At 38.2% G+C, this 24729-nt stretch overlaps 3 protein-coding genes across 54 annotated transcripts in view; 1 reads left to right on the forward strand and 2 right to left on the reverse strand.

The window, feature by feature from the left end:
* Nucleotides 1–16103, forward strand: part of Dscam1 (Down syndrome cell adhesion molecule 1) — a 46206-nt gene extending 30103 nt beyond the window's left edge. For 22 of the 51 annotated variants that reach the window (XM_064360025.1, XM_064360016.1, XM_064360001.1 and 19 more), the window contains 16 exons: nucleotides 4709–4996; nucleotides 5522–5641; nucleotides 5693–5866; nucleotides 5915–6973; nucleotides 7021–7176; nucleotides 7224–7538; nucleotides 7584–8085; nucleotides 9426–9602; nucleotides 9653–9819; nucleotides 10110–10301; nucleotides 11044–11211; nucleotides 11432–11533; nucleotides 12078–12296; nucleotides 12516–12821; nucleotides 13171–13231; nucleotides 14525–16103. In XM_064360025.1, the coding sequence (XP_064216095.1) occupies nucleotides 4709–4996; nucleotides 5522–5641; nucleotides 5693–5866; nucleotides 5915–6973; nucleotides 7021–7176; nucleotides 7224–7538; nucleotides 7584–8085; nucleotides 9426–9602; nucleotides 9653–9819; nucleotides 10110–10301; nucleotides 11044–11211; nucleotides 11432–11533; nucleotides 12078–12296; nucleotides 12516–12821; nucleotides 13171–13231; nucleotides 14525–14582 (4064 nt within the window). In that variant the 3' untranslated portion in view covers nucleotides 14583–16103. Of the gene's footprint in view, nucleotides 1–453; nucleotides 742–1419; nucleotides 1705–1771; nucleotides 2060–3406; nucleotides 3695–4708; nucleotides 4997–5521; nucleotides 5642–5692; nucleotides 5867–5914; nucleotides 6974–7020; nucleotides 7177–7223; nucleotides 7539–7583; nucleotides 8086–9425; nucleotides 9603–9652; nucleotides 9820–9921; nucleotides 10081–10109; nucleotides 10302–11043; nucleotides 11212–11431; nucleotides 11534–12077; nucleotides 12297–12515; nucleotides 12822–13170; nucleotides 13232–14524 lie in introns of all 51 variants that reach the window. The other 29 variants (XM_064360026.1, XM_064360015.1, XM_064360019.1 and 26 more) reach the window with 8 other exon arrangements.
* Nucleotides 16104–16464: 361 nt separating this feature from the next.
* NP15.6 lies at nucleotides 16465–17041 on the reverse strand. The gene has a single exon (XM_964911.4). The coding sequence runs from the start codon at nucleotides 16964–16966 to the stop codon at nucleotides 16544–16546; it is 423 nt and encodes a 140-aa protein (XP_970004.1). The 5' UTR covers nucleotides 16967–17041; the 3' UTR covers nucleotides 16465–16543.
* A 16-nt stretch (nucleotides 17042–17057) lies between these two features.
* LOC658607 (uncharacterized protein) lies at nucleotides 17058–17840 on the reverse strand. Of its 2 annotated transcripts, none has more exons than XM_964983.3 (2): nucleotides 17610–17840; nucleotides 17058–17564 (listed from the first exon to the last, which is right to left on the reverse strand). In XM_964983.3, the coding sequence occupies exons 1-2, from the start codon at nucleotides 17687–17689 to the stop codon at nucleotides 17111–17113; spliced, it is 534 nt and encodes a 177-aa protein (XP_970076.1). In that variant the 5' UTR covers nucleotides 17690–17840; the 3' UTR covers nucleotides 17058–17110. The 2 variants fall into 2 exon arrangements, with proteins under 2 accessions (XP_970076.1, XP_015839315.1); XM_015983829.2 differs by having other exon boundaries at nucleotides 17615–17818.
* Between the last annotated feature and the right edge of the window lie 6889 nt (nucleotides 17841–24729).

Genomic DNA, 24729 nt, shown 5'->3' on the forward strand with positions numbered 1-24729 from the left:
ATATCGGGGAGTACCGATGTACCGCCAAAAACTCAGCAGGGTCCACAAGCGCCTCAGCTTTCCTAAATGTTAATGGTACTTTTATTTTTGGTTTCTTTCACATTTGCTTGCACCTATCCAAAGTACCATCCTATTTCAGTTGCTCCCCAGATCCTCCATTTCGATTTTGGTGACGATCCCATCAACACTGGTGATTCAACTTCTCTGACTTGTTCGATAAATAAAGGAGATCTACCGATTGATATCACGTGGTCTCATAATAACAACACTGTGGACATGTACGGTACCATCTCAGTGATTCGAGTCAACAAGAAAATCAGTACATTGAGCATAGAATCGGTCCAAGCAGAGCACATTGGAGAATACACCTGTATTGCCAAAAACCGGGCTGGAGTCACAAGCTACTCGACGTTTCTCCACGTCAATGGTACCTAAGTGTGTTTTTTGTTCTAGTACCACCCCAAATCCTTCCTTTTGATTTCGGCGACGATCCTGTCAATTCTGGCGATGTCGTTTCTTTAACTTGTTCGGTAAATAAGGGTGACTTGCCTTTGCGCATCTTTTGGAGTTTCAACAATGATACCAGTGTCGACAAATACGGTATTGTGGTCAGTTTGGTTAACAAACGATTGAGTACTTTGAGTATCGATTCCGTGGAGGCCCACCATACAGGAGACTACAAATGTATCGCCAAAAATTCGGCCGGCGTTAGCATACATTCGACCCAATTGAACGTTAATGGTAATAATCAAAGCAAAGCTTTCTCTCCCTAGTACCACCCCAAGTTGTCCCCTTCGAGTTTGGTGACCAACAAGTCTATTCCGGCGATAGCGTTTCCGTCGCTTGTTCCATAAGTAAAGGGGATCTTCCCTTGAATATCACGTGGTTATTCAACGGAGTTATTATCAACTCGCCGGGCGTTTTGATCAACCAAGTAACCAAAAAACTAAGTACTTTAAGCATCGACAGTGCCACGGCGGACCACACAGGGGAATATACATGTCGGGCGGCGAATCGAGCCGGTTTTGCGACTTTTTCGGCCTATTTATACATCCACGGTACTTAGTAGACTTAGTTTTCTTACTTTTTGCACCCAGTACTACCCCACATCACTCCTTTCGAATTCGAGGGCGAATCAAACACTGGCGATAACGTCCAAATCAACTGCCACGTGAGCAAAGGTGACGTTCCTTTGAACATCACTTGGAGTTTCAACGGGGCACCCATTAACCCATCATCTGGGATCACAACCCTTCCAATCGGGGCTCGTACCAACCTACTAAATATTAATTCCGTTGATCGGGAACACGTCGGAAATTATTCTTGCAAAGCGACTAATCGTGGCGGTACCGCCTCACATACTGCCACCCTTTTTATTAATGGTACTTTTTTGTAATATTTTGCACTTTTAACCCACAGTACTACCCTATATCCTCCCGTTCGATTTTGATGGCGAAGCCAATACTGGGGATAGTACCCAATTGACTTGTTACGTGAGTAAGGGGGATACTCCCGTCAATATCACGTGGACTTTGAATGGAAGAGAAATTGATTTGGATTTAGGGATTACGACGACTTTAATTGGCAGTCGAACCAACTTATTGACGATTAATGCCGTACAACCTTCACATAGTGGGATTTATACTTGTACTGCTTGTAACAAGGGCGGGTCAGCAGTCCACAGTGCTGAACTCTTTATCAACGGTACTTCCGTTCTCCCTTTTTAGTTTTTCGCTATTAGTTAGTTTTATTAGTTTGAATTCTTTCACAGTACCACCCCAAATAGTCCACTTTGATTTCGGCGACGAACCTGTTAATTCTGGCGACATGGCTTCTGTCACGTGCATTGTTACTAAAGGCGATTTTCCAATTGAAATTACTTGGAATTTAAATAACCAATCCATCGAGACAATTCAAGGAATCACAGTCATGCGTACCAACAAACGAATCAGCCAACTCAGCATCGATTCAGTCCAAGCCGACCATTCCGGCGAGTTCACTTGTATGGCCAAAAATCCGGCCGGCACAGCATTCTACTCCTCAACATTGCATGTCAATGGTACCAAAACCCATTTTTGTTGTAGTACCTCCCCAAATTACTCCTTTCGAATTTACCGACAATCCTGTCAACTCAGAGGATATGTGTTCCTTGTTGTGTACCGTCAGTAAAGGGGATTTTCCCATTGAAATCACTTGGAGGCTTAACAACCGCTCAATTGAGGCGTACCAAGGAATCTCAGTCTTGCGTACTAATAAAAGGATCAGCCAACTCAGTATTGACTCAGTCCAGGCCGAGCACGCCGGCGAATACACGTGTCTTGCCAAAAATCCGGCTGGAATAACCCACCAATCGGCCATTTTGCACGTTAATGGTACATTTAGGTTTTTTATATTTTAGTACCACCCCAAATTATCCCATTTGATTTTACCGACGATCCGGTCAATTCCGAAGACATGTCTTCACTCACTTGCACGGTCAACAAAGGGGATTTTCCGATTGCGATATCTTGGAGTTTGAATAATCGTTCAGTTGAAACAATTCAGGGAATCACAGTTATGAGGACCAACAAAAGGATCAGTCAACTCAGTATTGACTCAGTCCAGGCTGAGCACGCCGGCGAATACACTTGTATTGCCAAAAATTCGGCCGGAATCACACACCAATCGGCCGTTTTGCACGTGAATGGTATTTCTGATTCGTTTATTATTTATTCCCAGTTTTGCCCCACATTACCCCTTTTAATTTCGACGGAGAGGCCAATAGAGGGGATAGTGTGCAAGTGTCGTGTTACGCTAGTAAAGGGGATATTCCGGTCAGTTTTTCCTGGCTTTTGAACGGAAAACCTACTTCTAATTTGGAGGGAATTGGAGTTTCTTCTTTTGGGAAAAAAACTTCAGTTTTGAGTATTGACTCAGTAGATGAGCACCATGCCGGGAACTACACGTGTTTGGCCTCAAATCGGGCAGGAGTTTCGGCATTTACGGCAACTTTAATCGTCAAGGGTACTTGGGCACGCTTTTTTGCTTTTTGAACCAAAGTCCTTGACCCAGATCCAAATTGTTTTTTGTTCCTAGTTTTGCCAAAAATCCAACCTTTCAATTTCGGAGATGAGCCAAAATTTATCAAAGATTCGGCCAACGTGCAATGTGGTCTTTCATCGGGTGATACCCCCGTGATCTTCTCGTGGATGTTAAATGGCAAACCAGTTGAAAACATTGATGGAATAACTGTTGGGAACTTTGGCAAAAAAATGTCGGTTTTGAGTATTGACTCACTTTCGGAAATACACGCCGGAAATGTGACATGTTTAGCTTCCAACAAGGCCGGAATTTCAAGCTACACCACCGAACTCATAATCAAGGGTACTTTCACACTTTTTCTCACGTTTCCTTTCTTTTTTCCTAGTGTTACCACGAATTACCCCTTTTTATTTCGAGGACAATCCCGTCCATTCCGGTCAGTACGTTCAAGTCAATTGTCTCGTATCGGACGGCGACTTACCAATAGAAATCGAATGGATGCTAAATGGGAAGAACATTGAAGATTTCCTTGAAATTTCCGCTTCAAAGATAGGAAAGCGGAGTTCAATTTTGACTATAGAAGCCGTTTCATATATCCATGCCGGGAATTTCACTTGTCTGGCCAAAAACAGGGCCGGAAGTGCCAAATTCGTCACCCAACTACAAGTTAATGGTTGATTGTGTTACAAATTTTCCTCCCTTCTTTTGCTTTATTGTTTTTGCATTGTTCCTTCCAGTTCCTCCCCAAATCACTCATTTCGATTTTGGCAGCGAACCCATCAATTCGGGTGACATGGTTTCCGTGTTTTGTATCGTGAACAAGGGGGATTTCCCTTTGGAAATACAGTGGACCCTGAATGGGAAAAACGTTGGGCAAATTGATGGTATTACGGTACTGAGGACCAGCAAAAGAATCACTCAGTTGAACATTGATTCTGCCCAAGCCGAACACTCGGGGAAATACGTTTGTTTGGCGGAAAATCCGGCTGGGAAAATCGAGCATTCGGCCTATTTGCGAGTAAATGGTACTTTTGATTTCCCTTCTTTTTAGTTTTACCAAAACTTCTCCCTTTCACATTTGGTGACGAACCCTCCTATCTGGGTGAATCCACAACTGTTCAATGTAGTCTTTCTTCGGGTGATATGCCGGTGAAATTTTCTTGGACCTTGAATGGCAAACCTCTAACCGATGTTCAGGGCGTGAATATTGCTTCTTTCGGCAAAAAAACTTCCGTTATAAGTATAGAATCGGTAGATGAGCACCATGCAGGGAATTACTCATGTCTCGCAGAAAACAAAGCAGGAATTGCTAGTCATTCCTCTGTCTTAACAGTGAAGGGTAATTGTCAATTCTGTTTTGTATCCATTTAGTTTCACCCCGAATCATCCCTTTCTATTTCGAAGAAAATCCCCTTCATTCCGGTCAGTATGCCCAAATCAGCTGTTTAGTAGCTGAAGGAGACCTCCCTATCGCAATAGATTGGACTTTAAACGGGAAAAACCTCGATAATTTTGCCGAAATTTCGACCGCAAAAGTAGGAAAAAGAAGCTCAATTTTGACCATTGAATCTGTCTCCTACACCAGCGGCGGGAATTACTCCTGCCGGGCTAAAAACACAGCAGGAGAGGCCGAATACGTGACTCAGCTTTTAGTCAACGGTTAGTTTTGAGTAGTTTTTCTTTCCAGTTTTGCCCCACATTTCACCGTTCAGTTTTGGCGATACTCCTGTCCATTCCGGTCAAACCGCTCAGGTGACTTGTTTGGTGTCCGAAGGCGATCTTCCTTTGACCATTACTTGGAGTTTTCAAGGGGGTCTTCTCGATTCAAACAGTGGGGTTATAACGACAATGATCGGCAAAAAGGCGAGTTCGCTTCTGATCGATTCCGTGTCGGAAGTCCAAAGTGGAAATTACACTTGCACGGCTCGGAATCGTGCCGGTTCTAGTGATTACACGGCGTCGTTAGATGTTTATGGTACTTTTACAAGTTTTATGTCTGTTGCGTGTTCGACGGATGATGGGCTTCTGTTTAAAGCTTCCACGTGGCTAATACTTGTTGCACCATCTCGAGACTTTGGCAATGATGCGATCTCAGCTGCACCCTTTCCTTTCTCCTACACCACTCCTGAGCTGAGATCTAGGGATTTTCCCGTTCTCTATGTCCCGTGCACTTTTTCTTCTTCTTCTTCTTTAAGTTAACTCTTTGCATGCAGTTTGTTTCTGTTGTCCTTTCACTTATTTCAGTTACTAACTGGCACGTAAGGAGTGAAATAATATTAGGAAAGTTCAAATACAATATTATTAGTTCCTTCGTGCAGAAGATAGAAGGTACTGATTTTTTCGAATAATAAAATTTCAGTTTTGAAAAAATCAGTCCTTTAATATTTTCGGCCAACAAAATTATTAATGCATGCCAGAAGCTCAATTTCGGCACTCAAAATTAATTGCATGTCATTTGCAAGTTCAAAATGCATTTTGACTGACCGAACGCAATTTTTAGTGCCACCGAGGTGGATATTAGAGCCAACAGACAAAGCATTTGCTCAAGGCTCTGATGCCGCTGTTGAATGTAAAGCCGACGGGTTCCCCAGGCCTGTAGTGACATGGAAAAGGGCTACTGGTTAGTCCCTCCACTCAATAGAAATTCTCAATTACAAATTCTCAATTCTAGGGGTTTCACCCGGCGATTACAAAGATTTCAAACCAAACAATCCCGATATTAAAGTCGAAGACGGCACTCTTACTATTAACAATATCCAGAAAACAAACGAGGGTTATTATTTATGTGAGGCTGTCAATGGGATTGGATCAGGATTATCTGCAGTTATTCAAATCAGTGTTCAAGGTACTGGACACAATATTGTAATGGGGAAAAATTAACTGTTGCTTGTAGCTCCCCCACAGTTTGATATTAAACTCAGGAACCAAACCTCCCGCCGTGGAGACCCTGCCGTCCTCCAATGTGAGGCCAAAGGCGAAAAACCGATTGGTATTTTATGGAATATCAACAATAAGCGTTTGGAACCAAAAGGCGACAATAGATACACGATCCGGGAGGAGATCCTCGCCAATGGTGTTCTTTCCGGCCTCAGTATCAAACGCACAGAACGCTCCGACTCCGCTCTCTTTACTTGTGTAGCTACCAACGCCTTCGGCAGTGACGATACCAGCATTAACATGATTGTGCAAGAAGTACCAGAGGTACCATACGGGCTGAAAGTATTGGACAAGTCGGGCCGAAGCGTCCAATTGTCATGGGTTGCACCATTCGATGGCAACTCCCCGATCACTCGTTACATGATCGAGTACAAGCAAAGCAAAGTCAGTTGGGAGGGAAACACCGAACGGGTACTAGTCCCAGGTGACCAAACTGAAGCTGGGGTTTTCACTCTGCGACCTGCCACCACGTATCACATCCGCATAGTCGCAGAAAATGAGATTGGGTCAAGTGAACCCTCTGAGACTGTGACCATAATCACGGCAGAGGAGGTACCCGGGGGGCCACCAACCAGTATCCGAGTTGAAACAAACGACCAGCATTCATTGGTCGTCTACTGGAAGCCTCCAGCTCGAGAGGAGTGGAACGGCGATATTTTGGGCTATTATGTTGGTTACCGCTTGGCTAATTCAGACAAGCCGTACCTTTTCGAAACCGTCGAATTCGGACGTGAGGAGGGCAAGGAGCACCATTTGAAAATATCGAACTTGAAGACCTACACCCAGTACTCTGTGGTGGTCCAAGCGTTTAATAAAGTGGGAGCTGGTCCCTTGTCTGATGATATCAAGGCGTATACGGCTGAGGGAGTACCTGAACAACCCCCAGATAAGGCCACTTGCACCACCTTGACGGCCCAAACGATTCGCGTTTCGTGGGTGTCGCCGCCCCTCACGGCCGCCAACGGGGTTATTAAGGGCTACAAAGTCATCTATGGACCATCAGACACTTGGTTTGGTAAGTCATGTTGGAAAAAAATCTATGTCGCTCATACATTTTTCCAGATGAGAACACCAAAGACACCAAAATTACCGCTGCTAGTGAAACGATCCTCCACGGCCTCAAAAAATACACCAACTACAGCATGGAAGTCCTGGCTTACACTTCCGGGGGTGACGGTGTTCGCACAACCCCGATTCACTGCCAGACTGAACAAGACGGTACTTATCGGTTTTTAGTGAAAGTTTGCCTAATTTTGTAATTGCAGTGCCGGAGGCTCCAATCGCCGTTAAGGCTCTAGTAATGTCAACTGATTCGATTTTGGCCAGTTGGAAGCCCCCAGTTGAACCAAATGGCATTGTCGAGTACTACACGGTTTACTACAAACCGGTCTCAACCGATGACAAAACCGAGGTCAAGCCAACGTCTCAAAAAATCGTACCAAACTTGCGCAACCAGAATTTGAGCCACCAAGCGAAAAACCTTGACAGTAACTTGAAATACGAGTTTTGGGTTACCGCAGCTACCACTATTGGAGAAGGGCAACCGTCGAAGAAAGTTACAGTGTCTCCAAGCGCGAGCGGTAATTTTTTCTAGTGGTTTAAGCACCAAAGGAATGTTTGGTCAGTTCCAGCCAAAATCGCCTCGTTTGACGATACCTTCACCACGACGTACAAGGAAGACGTGACTCTCCCTTGCCTCGCCGTTGGGTTGCCACCACCGGTCATCACATGGAAAATCAAGGGGGTTCAGTTCACCACAAGCGACAAAATCAGGCAACAACCAGACGGGTCACTGTTTATTCGTGATGTCAGTCGGAATAACGCAGGGGAGTACTCGTGTCACGTTGAGAATGACTATGGACAGGACTCGGTGACTCACCAGTTGATTGTCAATGCTCCTCCACACGCACCACAAATTGCTCTCACTTCAACTACCACAAATTCGCTCACGTTTAAGTTAAAGCCGCATGAGTCGGATGTTGAGCCGATCCATGGATACACTATTCACTACAAGCCAGAGTTTGGCGATTGGGAGACGGTCCAGATTGGACCAACTGTCGAAAAGTACACTTTGGAGAAGTTGCTGTGTGGGACGCGGTACCAGGTCTACGCCAAGGCGTATAACAGGTCAGTGACTTAGTTGGAACGATGTGTGGTTTCGTGCCAATTCGGTTTGTAAGACAGAGGCAACAGCGTTATTTTAGCAGAGATTTGTGGTGATACGAAAGATCAACATTTGCCTTTTCACCAGATCATTATAATACGCGTGTGTGAGGATTCAAAATAGGAGGGTATAATAAAACAGTTTATCATGGGGAAAACATTAGTTTATTCAATAATAAGTTAAAGTAACAGTGTGTAATGTAAATCTAGTTACATATTAACGGAGCCTAGTAACAGACCCATTACATGGCTCTCAGCGACTTCCTTGAGAAAAGCATCAGAATAAATAACACTACACAAATAAACTCCAAATAAAGGTACCCGTCCGTAAACAACAAATCAAAAATTAACGGTCACTTTATGAACGCTTTTCCACTGTCATCTAGACTTACTTCTTGCTTACTCAACACTCCAAGAGTAGCAAAACCGTTGACAAAAAAATTTTACATGGAACCAAATAATTAATAAATCTAGTTTAATAAAAACAGGAACAAAAACTTGATTTTGTATAAAAACGTGTTTAAATCTTCAGAATTTGAAAAAACAATGGCGTTTTTGGTATAATTCGGCTATTTATTGGCTTACTTTTTAAGACATTTTGCGCATAGTAGAGTTTTTGCTGAATAAATGTAAATTTTTGATGATTTTCGACCAAATTTGGCGATTTTTTGTTCTAGTTTAATAAAAAAAATGGAAGAAAAACTTGGTTTTTCATCTAAAAACGTGTTTAAATCCTCAAAACTTGAAAGAGTAATGTCATTTTTGACATAATTCTGTGAATTATTGGCTTACTTTTTAAGAAATTTTGCGTAATAATTAAATTTTTGCTTAGAAAAGGTAAATTTCTTGTTATTTTCGACCAAATTTAGTCTAAGCAGTAAGCGTTAGTCGATAATTCACGAAACTGAAAGCATTTTAAAAAATTTTTCGTGGTGTAGCAACTAATTCTTGTGCATGATTTAGTGGTCACGTGACCAAATTGCACCAATCAGATGTTCGCTTTCACACACTAACTTTTAACAACGCATTAAATTTTAATTGCGCTTTGATTTTCGTTCCATCTGGTGCTACATTTTTAGGAAAGAAAGGCACCAAACAAACGCAGAATTAACAGTTTATCACTGAACACAAAAAACATCGCAAAAGCAACACGCGTGGGTAGCGTTTCTTTTTTTCCCAGCCTACTAAGTTCTTCCCCCAACAACAGATTTTTTATTGCCAACGTGCAAAAAAATTCCTAACAACCAACCGCGAATTTTGAATTGGAGTTGATTAGTTTTCATTTTCCGATCTTGTAATTGCAGCATCGGAACTGGGGACCCATCCGACACCCTGAACCCGCGAACACGTGGCGAAAAGCCCATAGTGCCCAGCGCTGAGAAGTTCATTGAAGTTTCGTCAAACAGCATCACTCTGCACCTCAGCGCCTGGTCTGACGGTGGTTGTCCCATGCTCTACTTCGTCATCGAGCACAAAAAGAAGTGAGTTGTACTTTTGTGCCAATTTCCCCAGCTAAGCTTTGTGGTGCTAGGACTAGTACGGAGTGGATCCAAGTGTCCAACAACGTGAAGTTGGGCCAGAATTTCGTGCTTCTGGACCTGGACCCGGCCTGCTGGTACCACCTCCGCGTCACCGCGCACAACAACGCCGGCTTCAACGTCGCCGAATACGAATTCGCGACGCTCACCGTGACTGGAGGTAAATTCGGTTGTTGTCGTTCGTTGTTGTTTTGCTTCCAGTACGTGCAATAGTACCTGAAGATGAGTTTTCGCGCGGTAACGAGCCTGTTTTTCGTTTCAGGTACTATTGCCCCGGCCCGTGAAATCCCCAAAGAGGACACTTTTCAAATAATCCTGGCGAACCTAAACCTTGTAGTCCCCGTAGTGGCAGCAGTTCTGGTCATAATTGTTGCCATTATTGTGATTTGTGTATTGCGGGGCAAAGGGAATTATCATAAAGGTAAAGTTGGTGTTTTCTCTTATTTCTAGGTACAATCGCGCCAATTAGGGAATCGCCCGGTGTTAAGATGCTCTTTCCTTGGATACCCGACTGGGTCGACTTGAATATTGCCGTTCCCGTTGCCGCAACGGTTGTTGTTGTCGTTGTCGGCATTGTCGTGATTTGCGTCGCGCTCTCTCGCAGGGCCAACGGCCCCTTACAGACGCGCCTCAGAAGCGACTGTACGTCACAACACAAACATTTTACACCAACCAAATATCTAAGCGCTTGGAGGGACACACGCAAAGCTCGACTCAATGAACAAATAAAGCGCGCTCGATATGGAATATCCACCAAAATGTCTTTATTGCCTGCTTGGCTGTACAGTCCTGCTTGAAATTATTCCATATTCTGCACTATTTCCAATTTTCTTCTAGCACTCACTTCACCTTTTTCGTTTCGAATTTTTTCCCTATCAAACTCACACACTCTGACACATAAACTGCACATTCTTTCACCTGTTCTATATTTTTTCGTCCGTTGTCATTTAAAAAGCAACTTCCAATCTTTTTTTCTTAGATATTTTTCCATTATTTTTATCATTTCCTTCATCTTATTCTTGCTCTTTGCTACAATTATCAAATCTATCTATCAAAACTGTTCCACCAACTTGTGCTTTTTTTAGAACCTTATCTAGGTATTTCCCCCAAGTAAGCTAAGAATAATACAGGACGTAACGAACCCTTGTGGTTGGTATCTTTAGTTTTTTGCTTTTCTTCGCCAAAAACAATCGCTCACTTCTCTCTAATTTGTAAATTAATATTTATGAGCCTTGTTATCCGCTTTTTTCTTCAAACAAGCCAGGACTGGACTCTCGATACGGAATATAGTATGTTTATGTTAAGATCACTTTGTGGGCCCTCTGAGTCTTGCACCCATAGTAGATCCCGCCACGCCCTTTTGGAGACACCTTTTATTTTGCAGACGACGTCGTTTACAACCAGTCCGTAAACGCCTCTTCGACTCTGGACAAGCGCCGGCCCGACTTGCGCGATGAGCTGGGCTACATTGCGCCCCCTAACCGCAAACTGCCCCCCGTTCCAGGCTCAAACTACAACACCTGCGATCGCATCAAGCGAGGTACCGTCTTAAGTAAGAATCAGCCATCGCTTCTTATGCATGTCCTGTTAATTTCGAATTTAATTTTGTGTATATTCAGTTCACTGCTGTGCTCATTCGTCAACTTCCCGCACCGGAATTTGACGAACTGTTTCATCCTAATCCGCGCTGTTTATTATTTTTAACAATTTTGCTGTGTGAGCCGACTTCCATTTCATGCGACATGTGCTTGATTATTTTAAATGTGCAATAGGAGCTCATTATCGTTCTCATTCTACCTGGGATCCGAGACGACACTTGTACGAGGAGCTTAGGAGTAGAAGGGGCTCAAACGAGACTGTACATACGCACAGAGGTAAAATTTGACACTTACAGAATGGTTTGTAAGCTTTCGTGCTTCTGGTACTAACTACAGTACTTAGATTTGTCATCTGTCTGCGTGTTTGAGTTACTAACAGGTTTGACACTAACACCACAAACATGTTTTATACGCTTTTGTCCAGCCATGGTCATTAATTAAAGTGTTTTCGCTTTTTTGTTCTGAAGTTTTTCAAGTTTATGATTGTGTAAAACGTAACCTGGTCTAATAGTTATTCCGTGTACTGAAGATGGAAGAGATTAAGAAACATTTTTTCATAAGTTTAAATCGTTTATTCATATTTTGGTTGAGTGGAAATTTTTGACCCGGCGCATCCACCATTTTTCTCGATGTTTAACTATTGTTCATTTTCGTTGCACACTTTGTATAAAACATGTTACACTGCGAAACAACCGACTAACGCTCTAACATGTAGGCTTATGTCTCCTCCGAACGTAAGTTATCACTGGCTTTTGTCCGCTTGCTGCCCATCACCCACCCATTGAAACCATCGCAAGCCAACCAAACAACCATTTTTTAGGCATGGACGACGAGATCTGTCCCTACGCCACCTTCCACCTTTTGGGCTTCCGTGAAGAAATGGATCCGAGCAAAGCGATGCAATTCCAGACTTTCCCCCACCCCCACTCAGGAACAATGGGACCATCGGGGATGAACACACCCCATCAGATCCACTCGCGCTCAGGATCACAGTCGATGCCGCGCCAAAATCGGCGATACGACCGCGTCGGGTCACAAGGTACGGCCTCTATCCGAACGTATTGAAATCTTGCATACTTACGTAATATTTACTTTAGTTGCTAATACTTTATAAATAATTAATAATTGCCATTAGTATTTACCAAAACTTGAAAAGTAAAGTATACAGTGCACGATTAGCCCAGTTAATCGCGACTAGTTCTCCCCTCATAGAAAAAAATATTTAATACACTGTGCAATTGTAATGGTTGTGGTTTAGGTAATGGCAGCATCTACTCCCCTGGGCCCGAGTACGACGACCCGGCGAACTGCGCGCCCGAAGACGAGCAGTATGGCTCGCAATATGGGGGCTATGGGGCCCCCTACGACCAGTATGGCAGCCGGGGGTCGATCGGCCGGCGCTCCTTGGGGTCTTTGCGGCTCCAGCCGACGAGCAGCAGCCCCGAGCCGCCGCCGCCGCCCCCACGCAACCACGACCCGTCTTTCAACGACTCCAAAGACAGCAATGAGATTTCGGAGGCCGAGTGTGACCGAGACCAACTGATCAACAGTCGCACCTATGGCGGTAAGTAGCGCTTAGGTCGGCCTGTTTTCACTAATCTCGCTTCAATTAATTATTAATTGGCCGTTTGACGAACGAAATTTTAAAAACCGATTTATTTTCAGAAAATGAACAGGGTAAGTGAGTTGTTTGACCGTAAAATCTATTAGGATTAGATGAGGTTCTTCAACTCATTCATCACTCATTGAAATCACTTCATGATTTTTACGTGTGTTGCATGGACTCATATTGTGTGTTAATCGCATGTGGACATTTTTTTCCTTCATTTTGGCATTGCATACTTTTGTTTCGTTTTGTTTTGTTTAAGCTAGTGACGTCTCGTGGTCGTGTAGTAAGTGTGGTTTGTTTTCAGTAATGAGAGGTAGTTCAAAGGATGGCATGTCTCACGAGGAAATGCGCAAACTGATTGAAAGGTCAGTACACACAGATACAACCCCCTTAAATTCGCAAAAGCCAGCTAAGCCAGTCAAATCGCACAATTAAAAAAAATTAAATAAAAAATTACGAGCCATTAGTTCAACATTGAAGCTTGGCTATTATTAGCAATAATTATTGCTAATAACAATTTTGTAAAAATTAATAAAAATGGTCACGCGTCAAAGGATTCGAAAGTAAATAAGTAATAAAAACGCTATCCATTTTTGACGAAGGTAAAAATACAACCCCTAAATCAGTTTGACAGTTTGTATATTTTCAAAATATGTTTCGAGTTACTTATCTCACAGACTGTAAATAAAACTAGAAATTTTTTTGCAGTATACGAGTACAAACTTATTGAAATAAAAATTGATGTACTTATTAGGTTTTTTTTCATAAAGGTTTCTTTTTTTTAAACATTTGATAAATAAATTGTGTTTTGAATGGCCCTGAAGTTTTCTTGAAACAAATTTTGAGTATAATTTTAGGCATATTTCAGTTTTTCATGCATATTTTGCTTAAATTTTAAACTTATTTTAGCGCTTCTTTCCATCATTTTTGGCCTAAAAAATCCGAACTCTACGAATTTCTTTAATAAATTCGGGGTTTATAGCACATTTAAATGCAACCAAATTTTAAATTAAAGGAATTTGTTTATCTTAATAGAATTATAATTGAAAAAATTAAAAAATCAATTTGGAATAAGTTTCAGATGAGGGTTTATATTTTTTTATCTATTATGCGTGATTAACTGATCACGTGACCAAAATGAACAAATTTGATTGGTCTATTCGCGATGTTAACTTTTAACAGCGCAGTTAACTTTAATTGAGCTTTCTATAAGTCGGCACTTAGTGTCAAATTTTGTTGCGTTTGACTGGCTTATATCCAAAAATCGTTGAGTTTGTACTGGAGTGACTGAAATAAGTATTCTTCAAAAATATTTTACCGAAATAATAACAAAATCGCATTATATTCCGACCACTGAGGGGACAAAAAGTGGGCATGCGACAGTCCCTTCACTGATTGGGATTTCAATGTTTAGTATTTTTTTGTCACTTCAGTACAATCAATCGTTGTGATAGCGTTGTGATAATGATGTTTGTTATTTCATGAATTCCTCAAATAGGAAACTGTAAGTGTGTACTGCAATTAAACCGCTTTAAGTGTTTTTCTTTTTTCACTTTTGTGTTTACGTTTGTGCACACTAATTTCTACTAACTGTGTTTTCTCTGTCTGACGTACTGTGCTGATGGGTGTGTGAGCATTTTGTGTTTGTTTGTTTTTAGAAACGAAACAGGCCAAGCAAACGGGGGACTCACAGCCTACGATACTGTGGCAGTGTAACTTGTAAGAAGGCGAGAGACGTTTCGATTTAACGACCACATCTCTCACCATCAGAGATGTGGTCCTTAAATGCCCCCAACATCCCGGTATTTGGACGAAATATTCACACCAACTTGGAGACTGAACCGTTTTTTTCGATTCCCACCACTGAGCACAAAATTGGCTTTTTTCGACGACAATTCCCGTGAATATTTAGTGTGGATACCTGACGTTTTTACCAAAAATCTATTTATTTCGTTGGTTTATTCGGGGCCAAGGCCCAAACGAATACGTACACATTTTGCCAATGGTTTTTCTTAGGTTTTCGTACGGTGGCTCAATGTGTCATGTGATATTTTGAGGTTTGTGACTACGTTTTATTTAAGATTTGGATGGTTTGAGTCTGCAGCGGTGCCAAAAATTTCATTATAGTTTACTCATTTCCTGCTGTAGACGGTTTTAGTAGCGATAGCTTCGGTTATTAATTTGCGTTTTTGAGTTGTTTGCTTTGAGTTGAATAGGTTTAGGACGGTTGGCGATAGGTTTCGTTATTTTTACTGTGCTGTACAAGTGTTGAAGGTTGTGCATCGCCAGCTTGTAATTACGTAATTGCTATGAATGTAAGAAATTAGCTTTCTCCAAGCGAGTGTTTTGTCGACAGTCTGGCCGCGTTAGACCGGAATTTTTCGTTTCTCAGTCGCCCACTGACCATCGAATTTTCAGTTCGATAGATTGTCAATGAATCACTTCTTTTATTATAGCGAGTTAGGGACAAATTATGTAATTGTTTTAGTCTCTAGTTTTATGAAGATATATCAGTGTTTCTATCTCTAATGCATGCATGTCAAACATATTATAAATGTAGATGTATAAAATTACAGTTTTCGGATTATTTAGTGACTCAAATATTATACAAAGCGATACATAATTTTATCCACGTAATACTCAGCTTCGATTCAAGTAGTGGTAACGATATCAGTAGCGTAGATGTTTATCCAATTATGGCATTTTAGACAATGGTTCTTTCCCGGAATCAGCTTCTGAGATATTTTACCAAAAATGCAATATTTTTTCGACTTAATTTTGTTTCAACTGTTCAAGTTCCTAACGTAGCAATCAGTCTTGGTAAAATATACAGACTTACACAGGAATGTAAATTATTTGTCATTTAATACTAGTCATTCTTTTCTCTCTTTCTCCAGTCTTGTGTAAATCGCAAATGACAAGTAATCGTTTTCTTTTTTATGTGATAATGGTTTGAAATGCCATTATAAGTGTATATCTTAAGTGTGCTATATATCCAGTTGATAGTTGTAGTGTAATACTCTTAACATTTAACGATAATCATTTGTATTCTGCAATATTTTCGACGATATTTACTAACCGTGTGTTTTGTATAAATTGGTTTCACGCATTATATAGGTTTGTGAACTTTGCGTAATTTTACGATAATTTGACGTTTTGCCATTATATGATGTTCTAATTTAAGTGCTTGTATACCAAAGTACGTTTTTGGTTAAATATACAAAATAACAAAACCAACCAACGCCGCTTCATTTTACCCTCACTACCCCCACCAGAATGTTGAAAACGCAACTTGGAGATTGTTGAAAAATGATGAAATGAATATAAGTAATGTCTTCAAAATAATTTCAAAGAAGACTAATGAATTTATAAAAGAAACTATGAAGACAGTTTAATAAAATCATAATCTAAAGAAGAGCAGCTCTATTCAGAAACGACTTTGTAAAGAATATGAGAGGAATCTTTTAATAAATAAGAAAAACTGTAAATGAAACTTTAAAAGAATTTTTGAAAAGACGCAAAGTTGAATCTAAAATAGATTTTGTATAATGTAGGATGTGTAGGTAACATTGGAGAGAACAGAAAAGCCAGTAGTTTTTTTTTGTACTTTTTATTTAACTTAAGTATAAATATTTACAAGTTGAATCTTGCCCTTACTTGAACTTGTCTAAAATCGCTTAGATAATTATTTCGGTATCTCCTAATTCCTCGTCTGATGGCAGTTGTATCTTGGCGGGGTCTATTAAATTGGGGTCGACCAGCGGCAGCCCCATCTTCTCCCTCCTGCGCAGCTCCAGGAAAGCCTCTCTTTGGGACCAATCCTTCAGGTTGTAGTCTGGCGCGTACATCATGAAATAGCCCCCACAGACCAGACAAAGCGTAACAGAAGCGAACATAATCGAGTGCATTGCCGTCCTATCGCTCTCTTTGCCCTTTGCATCAAAGCCGTAAGACACCCAGTTTTTGTGCTCGACTTTCTCGGTTTTGACCGCGTCGGCTACGGCGGTCTCGTTCGTTTTCTTCGACGTCGAGACCAACCTCCGGTTGATCGTAGGCAAGATTTTTCGGAATAAACTACGCTGGAGTATTAACCCTGCCATTTTTACGTAAATAAAACTCGAACTGCTTAATTTGAGGTTAGGTGTGGTGTTATGTCATCTGTCACTCTGACGCAATATCAAAATCCCCAGATTTGAATAAAATAATTTATTAAAATAAAATTGTAAAACAATAACAAACTATGGTCAAGTCCTCACTGGCTCAAGGGGGTGCACGGGCAGCGACTCCTTGCCGTACCGCCTCTGCGCCTCCTTTATGAACGCATCCTCCATTTGGTGCACCAGCTGGTCAAAGAAGAATATCGCTAATTTGGAATAAAGCGCTGATTTAAACTCAAAATTGATGTAGAAATCTATGATGCAAGACTGGGGGTTGCTCCGGAGGCCGGGACTGAACTTCCAAGTCGTCTCCAAGACGTGAAACAACCTCCCATCTTTACAAACAGCACTGACTAGTTCAGGTTCACGTAACGAGACAACCGAGGTGTAGTTTTCAATAACCGGGGGGAAGCCCACTTCTAGGTTCGCCCGTAAAACGGACGGTTCTTGAGATAAGATCACAGATTTGGTGCAGAAAGGTACAAACTTCTTGTAATTTTTCACATCAGCCACCACTTTGTACATCTGACTAGTCGAGAAGCTGAAATGAAGTAATTAAAGCAAGCCAGTTGGATATTTAGCTCACCCCACGAGTTTTCTAGCGAAATATTCGCGTTTTTTGTCCGGAAGTTTGAAGAAGTGCAAGTATCGTGTGACGACTCGCATTATTGGCACTTTGGTTTTAATTAATCGTTAATTAGTGTCATGATTATTTCGGATAAGTCAATTATCACAAACAATTCATTTTTATGGGAATTGAATTTATTTTCTGACATAACACCGTTCTAGTTGCCATTTTAGTGAGTTTCGCCTGTTGGGGTTGGTGCCTCACCTCGGTTTATTTCCGAAAAGAAGCACGTACTTTGGAAAATTTGGAAACCTGGTTTTTCAAAATTGCTTAAAAAGCTGTTTTGAGTCATGGCTAATTTATGGCCAAGGTGCAAACATTTTCTTTTGGCGAGTTGTATTTTATGTTGGTAACAGATCTAGAAAAATTCACGTCTAGAATTTGTTACCAACAGAAAATGAAGTAACAGAACACATCTCTAGTGAAATCGTACAAATCTAAAACCATCTATAAAATACATGCATTCAACAAATAAATTGTTCTTTGCGTTACATCTTCGACAAATCTATATTTCGTATGCTCTCTGCAATATAAGAATATAAGAGGTGTTTTAACATAATAGTTTTACGGCTGTAAAAAACAATACTTATTAGAATCATGGATTGCTCTAATTGGTCAATTTACTAAGTAATTTGTCCAGCAAGAACCACGTGGAGGTTTAGAGCATTCTTGCCAGGAAAAAAGGAATCAAGGACGAGGTAAACAATGATTATTAGAAAATGAAGGGAATAAAGAAATTATTGGTTTGTGTAATGAAAAAATACAACACAAATATCAATCTTTTTTGCATGAAAGTTACTGTAATCAATATTATACAAAATAAAGAATACACAATACGTTTCAATATATGGCACTCAAATTATTAAATTCAATACCTCACAAGATAAAGAGTAAAAAAATGCACCTACCTTTATTTGGCTTCTGCGTTGGCTACAGTTTGTAGCAAAACATTAAAAATAAATGAAAACAACACCATTAAAAATCTTTATTTGCATTAAAGTTAGAGCAAGTGACATTTTATCAATATTAAACAAAATAAAAAACACACAATACGATTCAATATGTGACAATCAAGTTATTAATTTCAACACCTCAATAGATAAATGCACCTACCTTGATATCGCTTCCACGTTGGCTACCGTTTGTAGCATTAAAAAAATAATAATAAAAATGAAACCAAAAAAAATGTTTTCTTTAAATTTAGAGCAAGTGACTTTCATCGATTGAAATTAAAGTCAAAATCAGTACGCGAAGATAAATAGTTTGAGTGTTTTCTTTATAGTTACTGAATTTAAAACGTGTCACTCAAACTATGACTTTTCAACACCGTATTAGAGCCGGTGTACACAACATTTTATTTGCAATTAAATTTTAACGAATTATTGGTTTGTGAAATAAATAAACAAACACGACACAAAAATAAAATGCACCTACCTTCAGCGCTTCCACGTTGGCTACCGTTTGTAGCATTAAAAAAAATAATAATAATAATAAAAATGAAACCAAAAAAAAATGTTTGCATTAAATTTAGAGCAAGTGACTTTCATCGATTGAAATTAAAGACAAAATCAAAACGCGACGATAAATTGTTTGAGTGTTTTCTTTATAGTTACTGAATTTAAAACGTGTCACTCAAACTATGACTTTTCAACACCGTATTAGAGCCGGTGTACACAACATTTTATTTGCAATTAAATTTTAACGAATTATTGTTTTGTGAAATAAATAAACAAACACGACACAAAAATAAAATGCACCTACCTTCAGCGCTTCCACGTTGGCTACCGTTTGTAGCATTAAAAAAAATAATAATAATAATAAAAATGAAACCAAAAAAAAATGTTTGCATTAAATTTAGAGCAAGTGACTTTCATCGATTGAAATTAAAGACAAAATCAAAACCCGACGATAAATTGTTTGAGTGTTTTCTTTATAGTTACTGAATTTAAATCTCAAACTATGACTTTTCAACACCGTATTAGAGCCGGTGTACACAACATTTCATTTGCAATTAAATTTTAACGAATTATTGGTTTGTGAAATAAATAAACAAACACGACACAAAAATAAAATGCACCTACCTTCAGCGCTTCCACGTTGGCTACCGTTTGTAGCATTAAAAAAATTAAAAACAACACCAATAAAAAAATCTTTATTTGCATGAAAATTACAACAAGCGACACAATTTTACGGCTGTAAAAAACAATCAGCAATATTATTATACAGACTGATCCAGAAATACTGAGTCTGTTGGCAACACATTTGAAAGTATTTGTGCTCGTAATTTGCAACACTGTAACCGAATTCGATTTCTCTTGACAATTATTTGACGTACAACCCCACAAAAATGTTAAATTGTTGTTAACTGGAAGAGTACTCCATTAGTATCCTTAAAAATTTAAGTCCAGTGTTGCCAACAGACTCAGTATTTCTGGATCAGTCTGTATTTAAGGATTGCTCTAATTGGTCAAATTAGGTAATAACTAATTTGTCCAGCAAGAACCACGTGGAGGTTTAGAGCATTCTTGCCAGGAAAAAAGGAAATAAGGACGAGGTAAACAATGATTATTAGAAAATGAAGGGAATAAAGGAATTATTGGTTTGTGTAATGAAAAAATACAACACAAATATCAATCTTTTTTGCATGAAAGTTACTGTAATCAATATTATACAAAATAAAGAATACACAATACGTTTCAATATATGGCACTCAAATTATTAAATTCAATACCTCACAAGATAAAGAGTAAAAAAATGCACCTACCTTCATTTGGCTTCTGCGTTGGCTACAGTTTGTAGCAAAACATTAAAAAGAAATGAAAACAACACCATTAAAAATCTTTATTTGCATTAAAGTTAGAGCAAGTGACATTTTATCAATATTAAACAAAATAAAAAACACACAATACGATTCAATATGTGACAATCAAGTTATTAATTTCAACACCTCAATAGATAAATGCACCTACCTTGATATCGCTTCCACGTTGGCTACCGTTTGTAGCATTAAAAAAATAATAATAAAAATGAAACCAAAAAAAATGTTTTCATTAAATTTAGAGCAAGTGACTTTCATCGATTGAAATTAAAGACAAAATCAAAACGCGACGATAAATTGTTTGAGTGTTTTCTTTATAGTTACTGAATTTAAAACGTGTCACTCAAACTATGACTTTTCAACACCGTATTAGAGCCGGTGTACACAACATTTTATTTGCAATTAAATTTTAACGAATTATTGGTTTGTGAAATAAATAAACAAACACGACACAAAAATAAAATGCACCTACCTTTAGCGCTTCCACGTTGGCTACCGTTTGTAGCATTAAAAATAATAATAATAATGAAAATGAAACCAAAAAAAATGTTTTCATTAAATTTAGAGCAAGTGACTTTCATCGATTGAAATTAAAGCAAAATCAAAACGCGACGATAAATTGTTTGAGTGTTTTCTTTATAGTTACTGAATTTAAAACTCAAACTATGACTTTTCAACACCGTAATAAAGCCGGTGTACACAACATTTTATTTGCAATTAAATTTTAACGAATTATTGGTTTGTGAAATAAATAAACAAACACGACACAAAAATAAAATGCACCTACCTTCAGCGCTTCCACGTTGGCTACCGTTTGTAGCATTAAAAAAAATAATAATAATAATAAAAATGAAACCAAAAAAAAATGTTTGCATTAAATTTAGAGCAAGTGACTTTCATCGATTGAAATTAAAGACAAAATCAAAACGCGACGATAAATTGTTTGAGTGTTTTCTTTATAGTTACTGAATTTAAATCTCAAACTATGACTTTTCAACACCGTATTAGAGCCGGTGTACACAACATTTCATTTGCAATTAAATTTTAACGAATTATTGGTTTGTGAAATAAATAAACAAACACGACACAAAAATAAAATGCACCTACCTTCAGCGCTTCCACGTTGGCTACCGTTTGTAGCATTAAAAAAATTAAAAACAACACCAATAAAAAAATCTTTATTTGCATGAAAATTACAACAAGCGACACAATTTTACGGCTGTAAAAAACAATCAGCAATATTATTATACAGACTGATCCAGAAATACTGAGTCTGTTGGCAACACATTTGAAAGTATTTGTGCTCGTAATTTGCAACACTGTAACCGAATTCGATTTCTCTTGACAATTATTTGACGTACAACCCCACAAAAATGTTAAATTGTTGTTAACTGGAAGAGTACTCCATTAGTATCCTTAAAAATTTAAGTCCAGTGTTGCCAACAGACTCAGTATTTCTGGATCAGTCTGTATTTAAGGATTGCTCTAATTGGTCAAATTAGGTAATAACTAATTTGTCCAGCAAGAACCACGTGGAGGTTTAGAGCATTCTTGCCAGGAAAAAAGGAAATAAGGACGAGGTAAACAATGATTATTAGAAAATGAAGGGAATAAAGGAATTATTGGTTTGTGTAATGAAAAAATACAACACAAATATCAATCTTTTTTGCATGAAAGTTACTGTAATCAATATTATACAAAATAAAGAATACACAATACGTTTCAATATATGGCACTCAAATTATTAAATTCAATACCTCACAAGATAAAGAGTAAAAAAATGCACCTACCTTCATTTGGCTTCTGCGTTGGCTACAGTTTGTAGCAAAACATTAAAAAGAAATGAAAACAACACCATTAAAAATCTTTATTTGCATTAAAGTTAGAGCAAGTGACATTTTATCAATATTAAACAAAATAAAAAACACACAATACGATTCAATATGTGACAATCAAGTTATTAATTTCAACACCTCAATAGATAAATGCACCTACCTTGATATCGCTTCCACGTTGGCTACCGTTTGTAGCATTAAAAAAATAATAATAAAAATGAAACCAAAAAAAATGTTTTCATTAAATTTAGAGCAAGTGACTTTCATCGATTGAAATTAAAGACAAAATCAAAACGCGACGATAAATTGTTTGAGTGTTTTCTTTATAGTTACTGAATTTAAAACGTGTCACTCAAACTATGACTTTTCAACACCGTATTAGAGCCGGTGTACACAACATTTTATTTGCAATTAAATTTTAACGAATTATTGGTTTGTGAAATAAATAAACAAACACGACACAAAAATAAAATGCACCTACCTTCAGCGCTTCCACGTTGGCTACCGTTTGTAGCATTAAAAAAATAATAATAAAAATGAAACCAAAAAAAATGTTTGCATTAAATTTAGAGCAAGTGACTTTCATCGATTGAAATTAAAGACAAAATCAAAACGCGACGATAAATTATTTGAGTGTTTTCTTTATAGTTACTGAATTTAAAACTCAAACTATGACTTTTCAACACCGTAATAAAGCCGGTGTACACAACATTTTATTTGCAATTAAATTTTAACGAATTATTGGTTTGTGAAATAAATAAACAAACACGACACAAAAATAAAATGCACCTACCTTCAGCGCTTCCACGTTGGCTACCGTTTGTAGCATTAAAAAAAATAATAATAATAATAAAAATGAAACCAAAAAAAAATGTTTGCATTAAATTTAGAGCAAGTGACTTTCATCGATTGAAATTAAAGACAAAATCAAAACGCGACGATAAATTGTTTGAGTGTTTTCTTTATAGTTACTGAATTTAAAACGTGTCACTCAAACTATGACTTTTCAACACCGTATTAGAGCCGGTGTACACAACATTTTATTTGCAATTAAATTTTAACGAATTATTGGTTTGTGAAATAAATAAACAAACACGACACAAAAATAAAATGCACCTACCTTCAGCGCTTCCACGTTGGCTACCGTTTGTAGCATTAAAAAAATAATAATAAAAATGAAACCAAAAAAAATGTTTGCATTAAATTTAGAGCAAGTGACTTTCATCGATTGAAATTAAAGACAAAATCAAAACGCGACGATAAATTATTTGAGTGTTTTCTTTATAGTTACTGAATTTAAAACTCAAACTATGACTTTTCAACACCGTAATAAAGCCGGTGTACACAACATTTTATTTGCAATTAAATTTTAACGAATTATTGGTTTGTGAAATAAATAAACAAACACGACACAAAAATAAAATGCACCTACCTTCAGCGCTTCCACGTTGGCTACCGTTTGTAGCATTAAAAAAAATAATAATAATAATAAAAATGAAACCAAAAAAAAATGTTTGCATTAAATTTAGAGCAAGTGACTTTCATCGATTGAAATTAAAGACAAAATCAAAACGCGACGATAAATTGTTTGAGTGTTTTCTTTATAGTTACTGAATTTAAATCTCAAACTATGACTTTTCAACACCGTATTAGAGCCGGTGTACACAACATTTCATTTGCAATTAAATTTTAACGAATTATTGGTTTGTGAAATAAATAAACAAACACGACACAAAAATAAAATGCACCTACCTTCAGCGCTTCCACGTTGGCTACCGTTTGTAGCATTAAAAAAATAATAATAATAATAAAAATGAAACCAAAAAAAAATGTTTGCATTAAATTTAGAGCAAGTGACTTTCATCGATTGAAATTAAAGACAAAATCAAAACGCGACGATAAATTGTTTGAGTGTTTTCTTTATAGTTACTGAATTTAAAACTCAAACTATGACTTTTCAACACCGTATTAGAGCCGGTGTACACAACATTTTATTTGCAATTAAATTTTAACGAATTATTGGTTTGTGAAATAAATAAACAAACACGACACAAAAATAAAATGCACCTACCTTCAGCGCTTCCACGTTGGCTACCGTTTGTAGCATTAAAAAAAATAATAATAATAATAAAAATGAAACCAAAAAAAAATGTTTGCATTAAATTTAGAGCAAGTGACTTTCATCGATTGAAATTAAAGACAAAATCAAAACCCGACGATAAATTGTTTGAGTGTTTTCTTTATAGTTACTGAATTTAAATCTCAAACTATGACTTTTCAACACCGTATTAGAGCCGGTGTACACAACATTTTATTTGCAATTAAATTTTAACGAATTATTGGTTTGTGAAATAAATAAACAAACACGACACAAAAATAAAATGCACCTACCTTCAGCGCTTCCACGTTGGCTACCGTTTGTAGC

The sequence above is a fragment of the Tribolium castaneum genome, chromosome 2 (genome assembly GCF_031307605.1).
Source record: "Tribolium castaneum strain GA2 chromosome 2, icTriCast1.1, whole genome shotgun sequence".
Lineage (NCBI taxonomy): Eukaryota > Metazoa > Arthropoda > Insecta > Coleoptera > Tenebrionidae > Tribolium > Tribolium castaneum.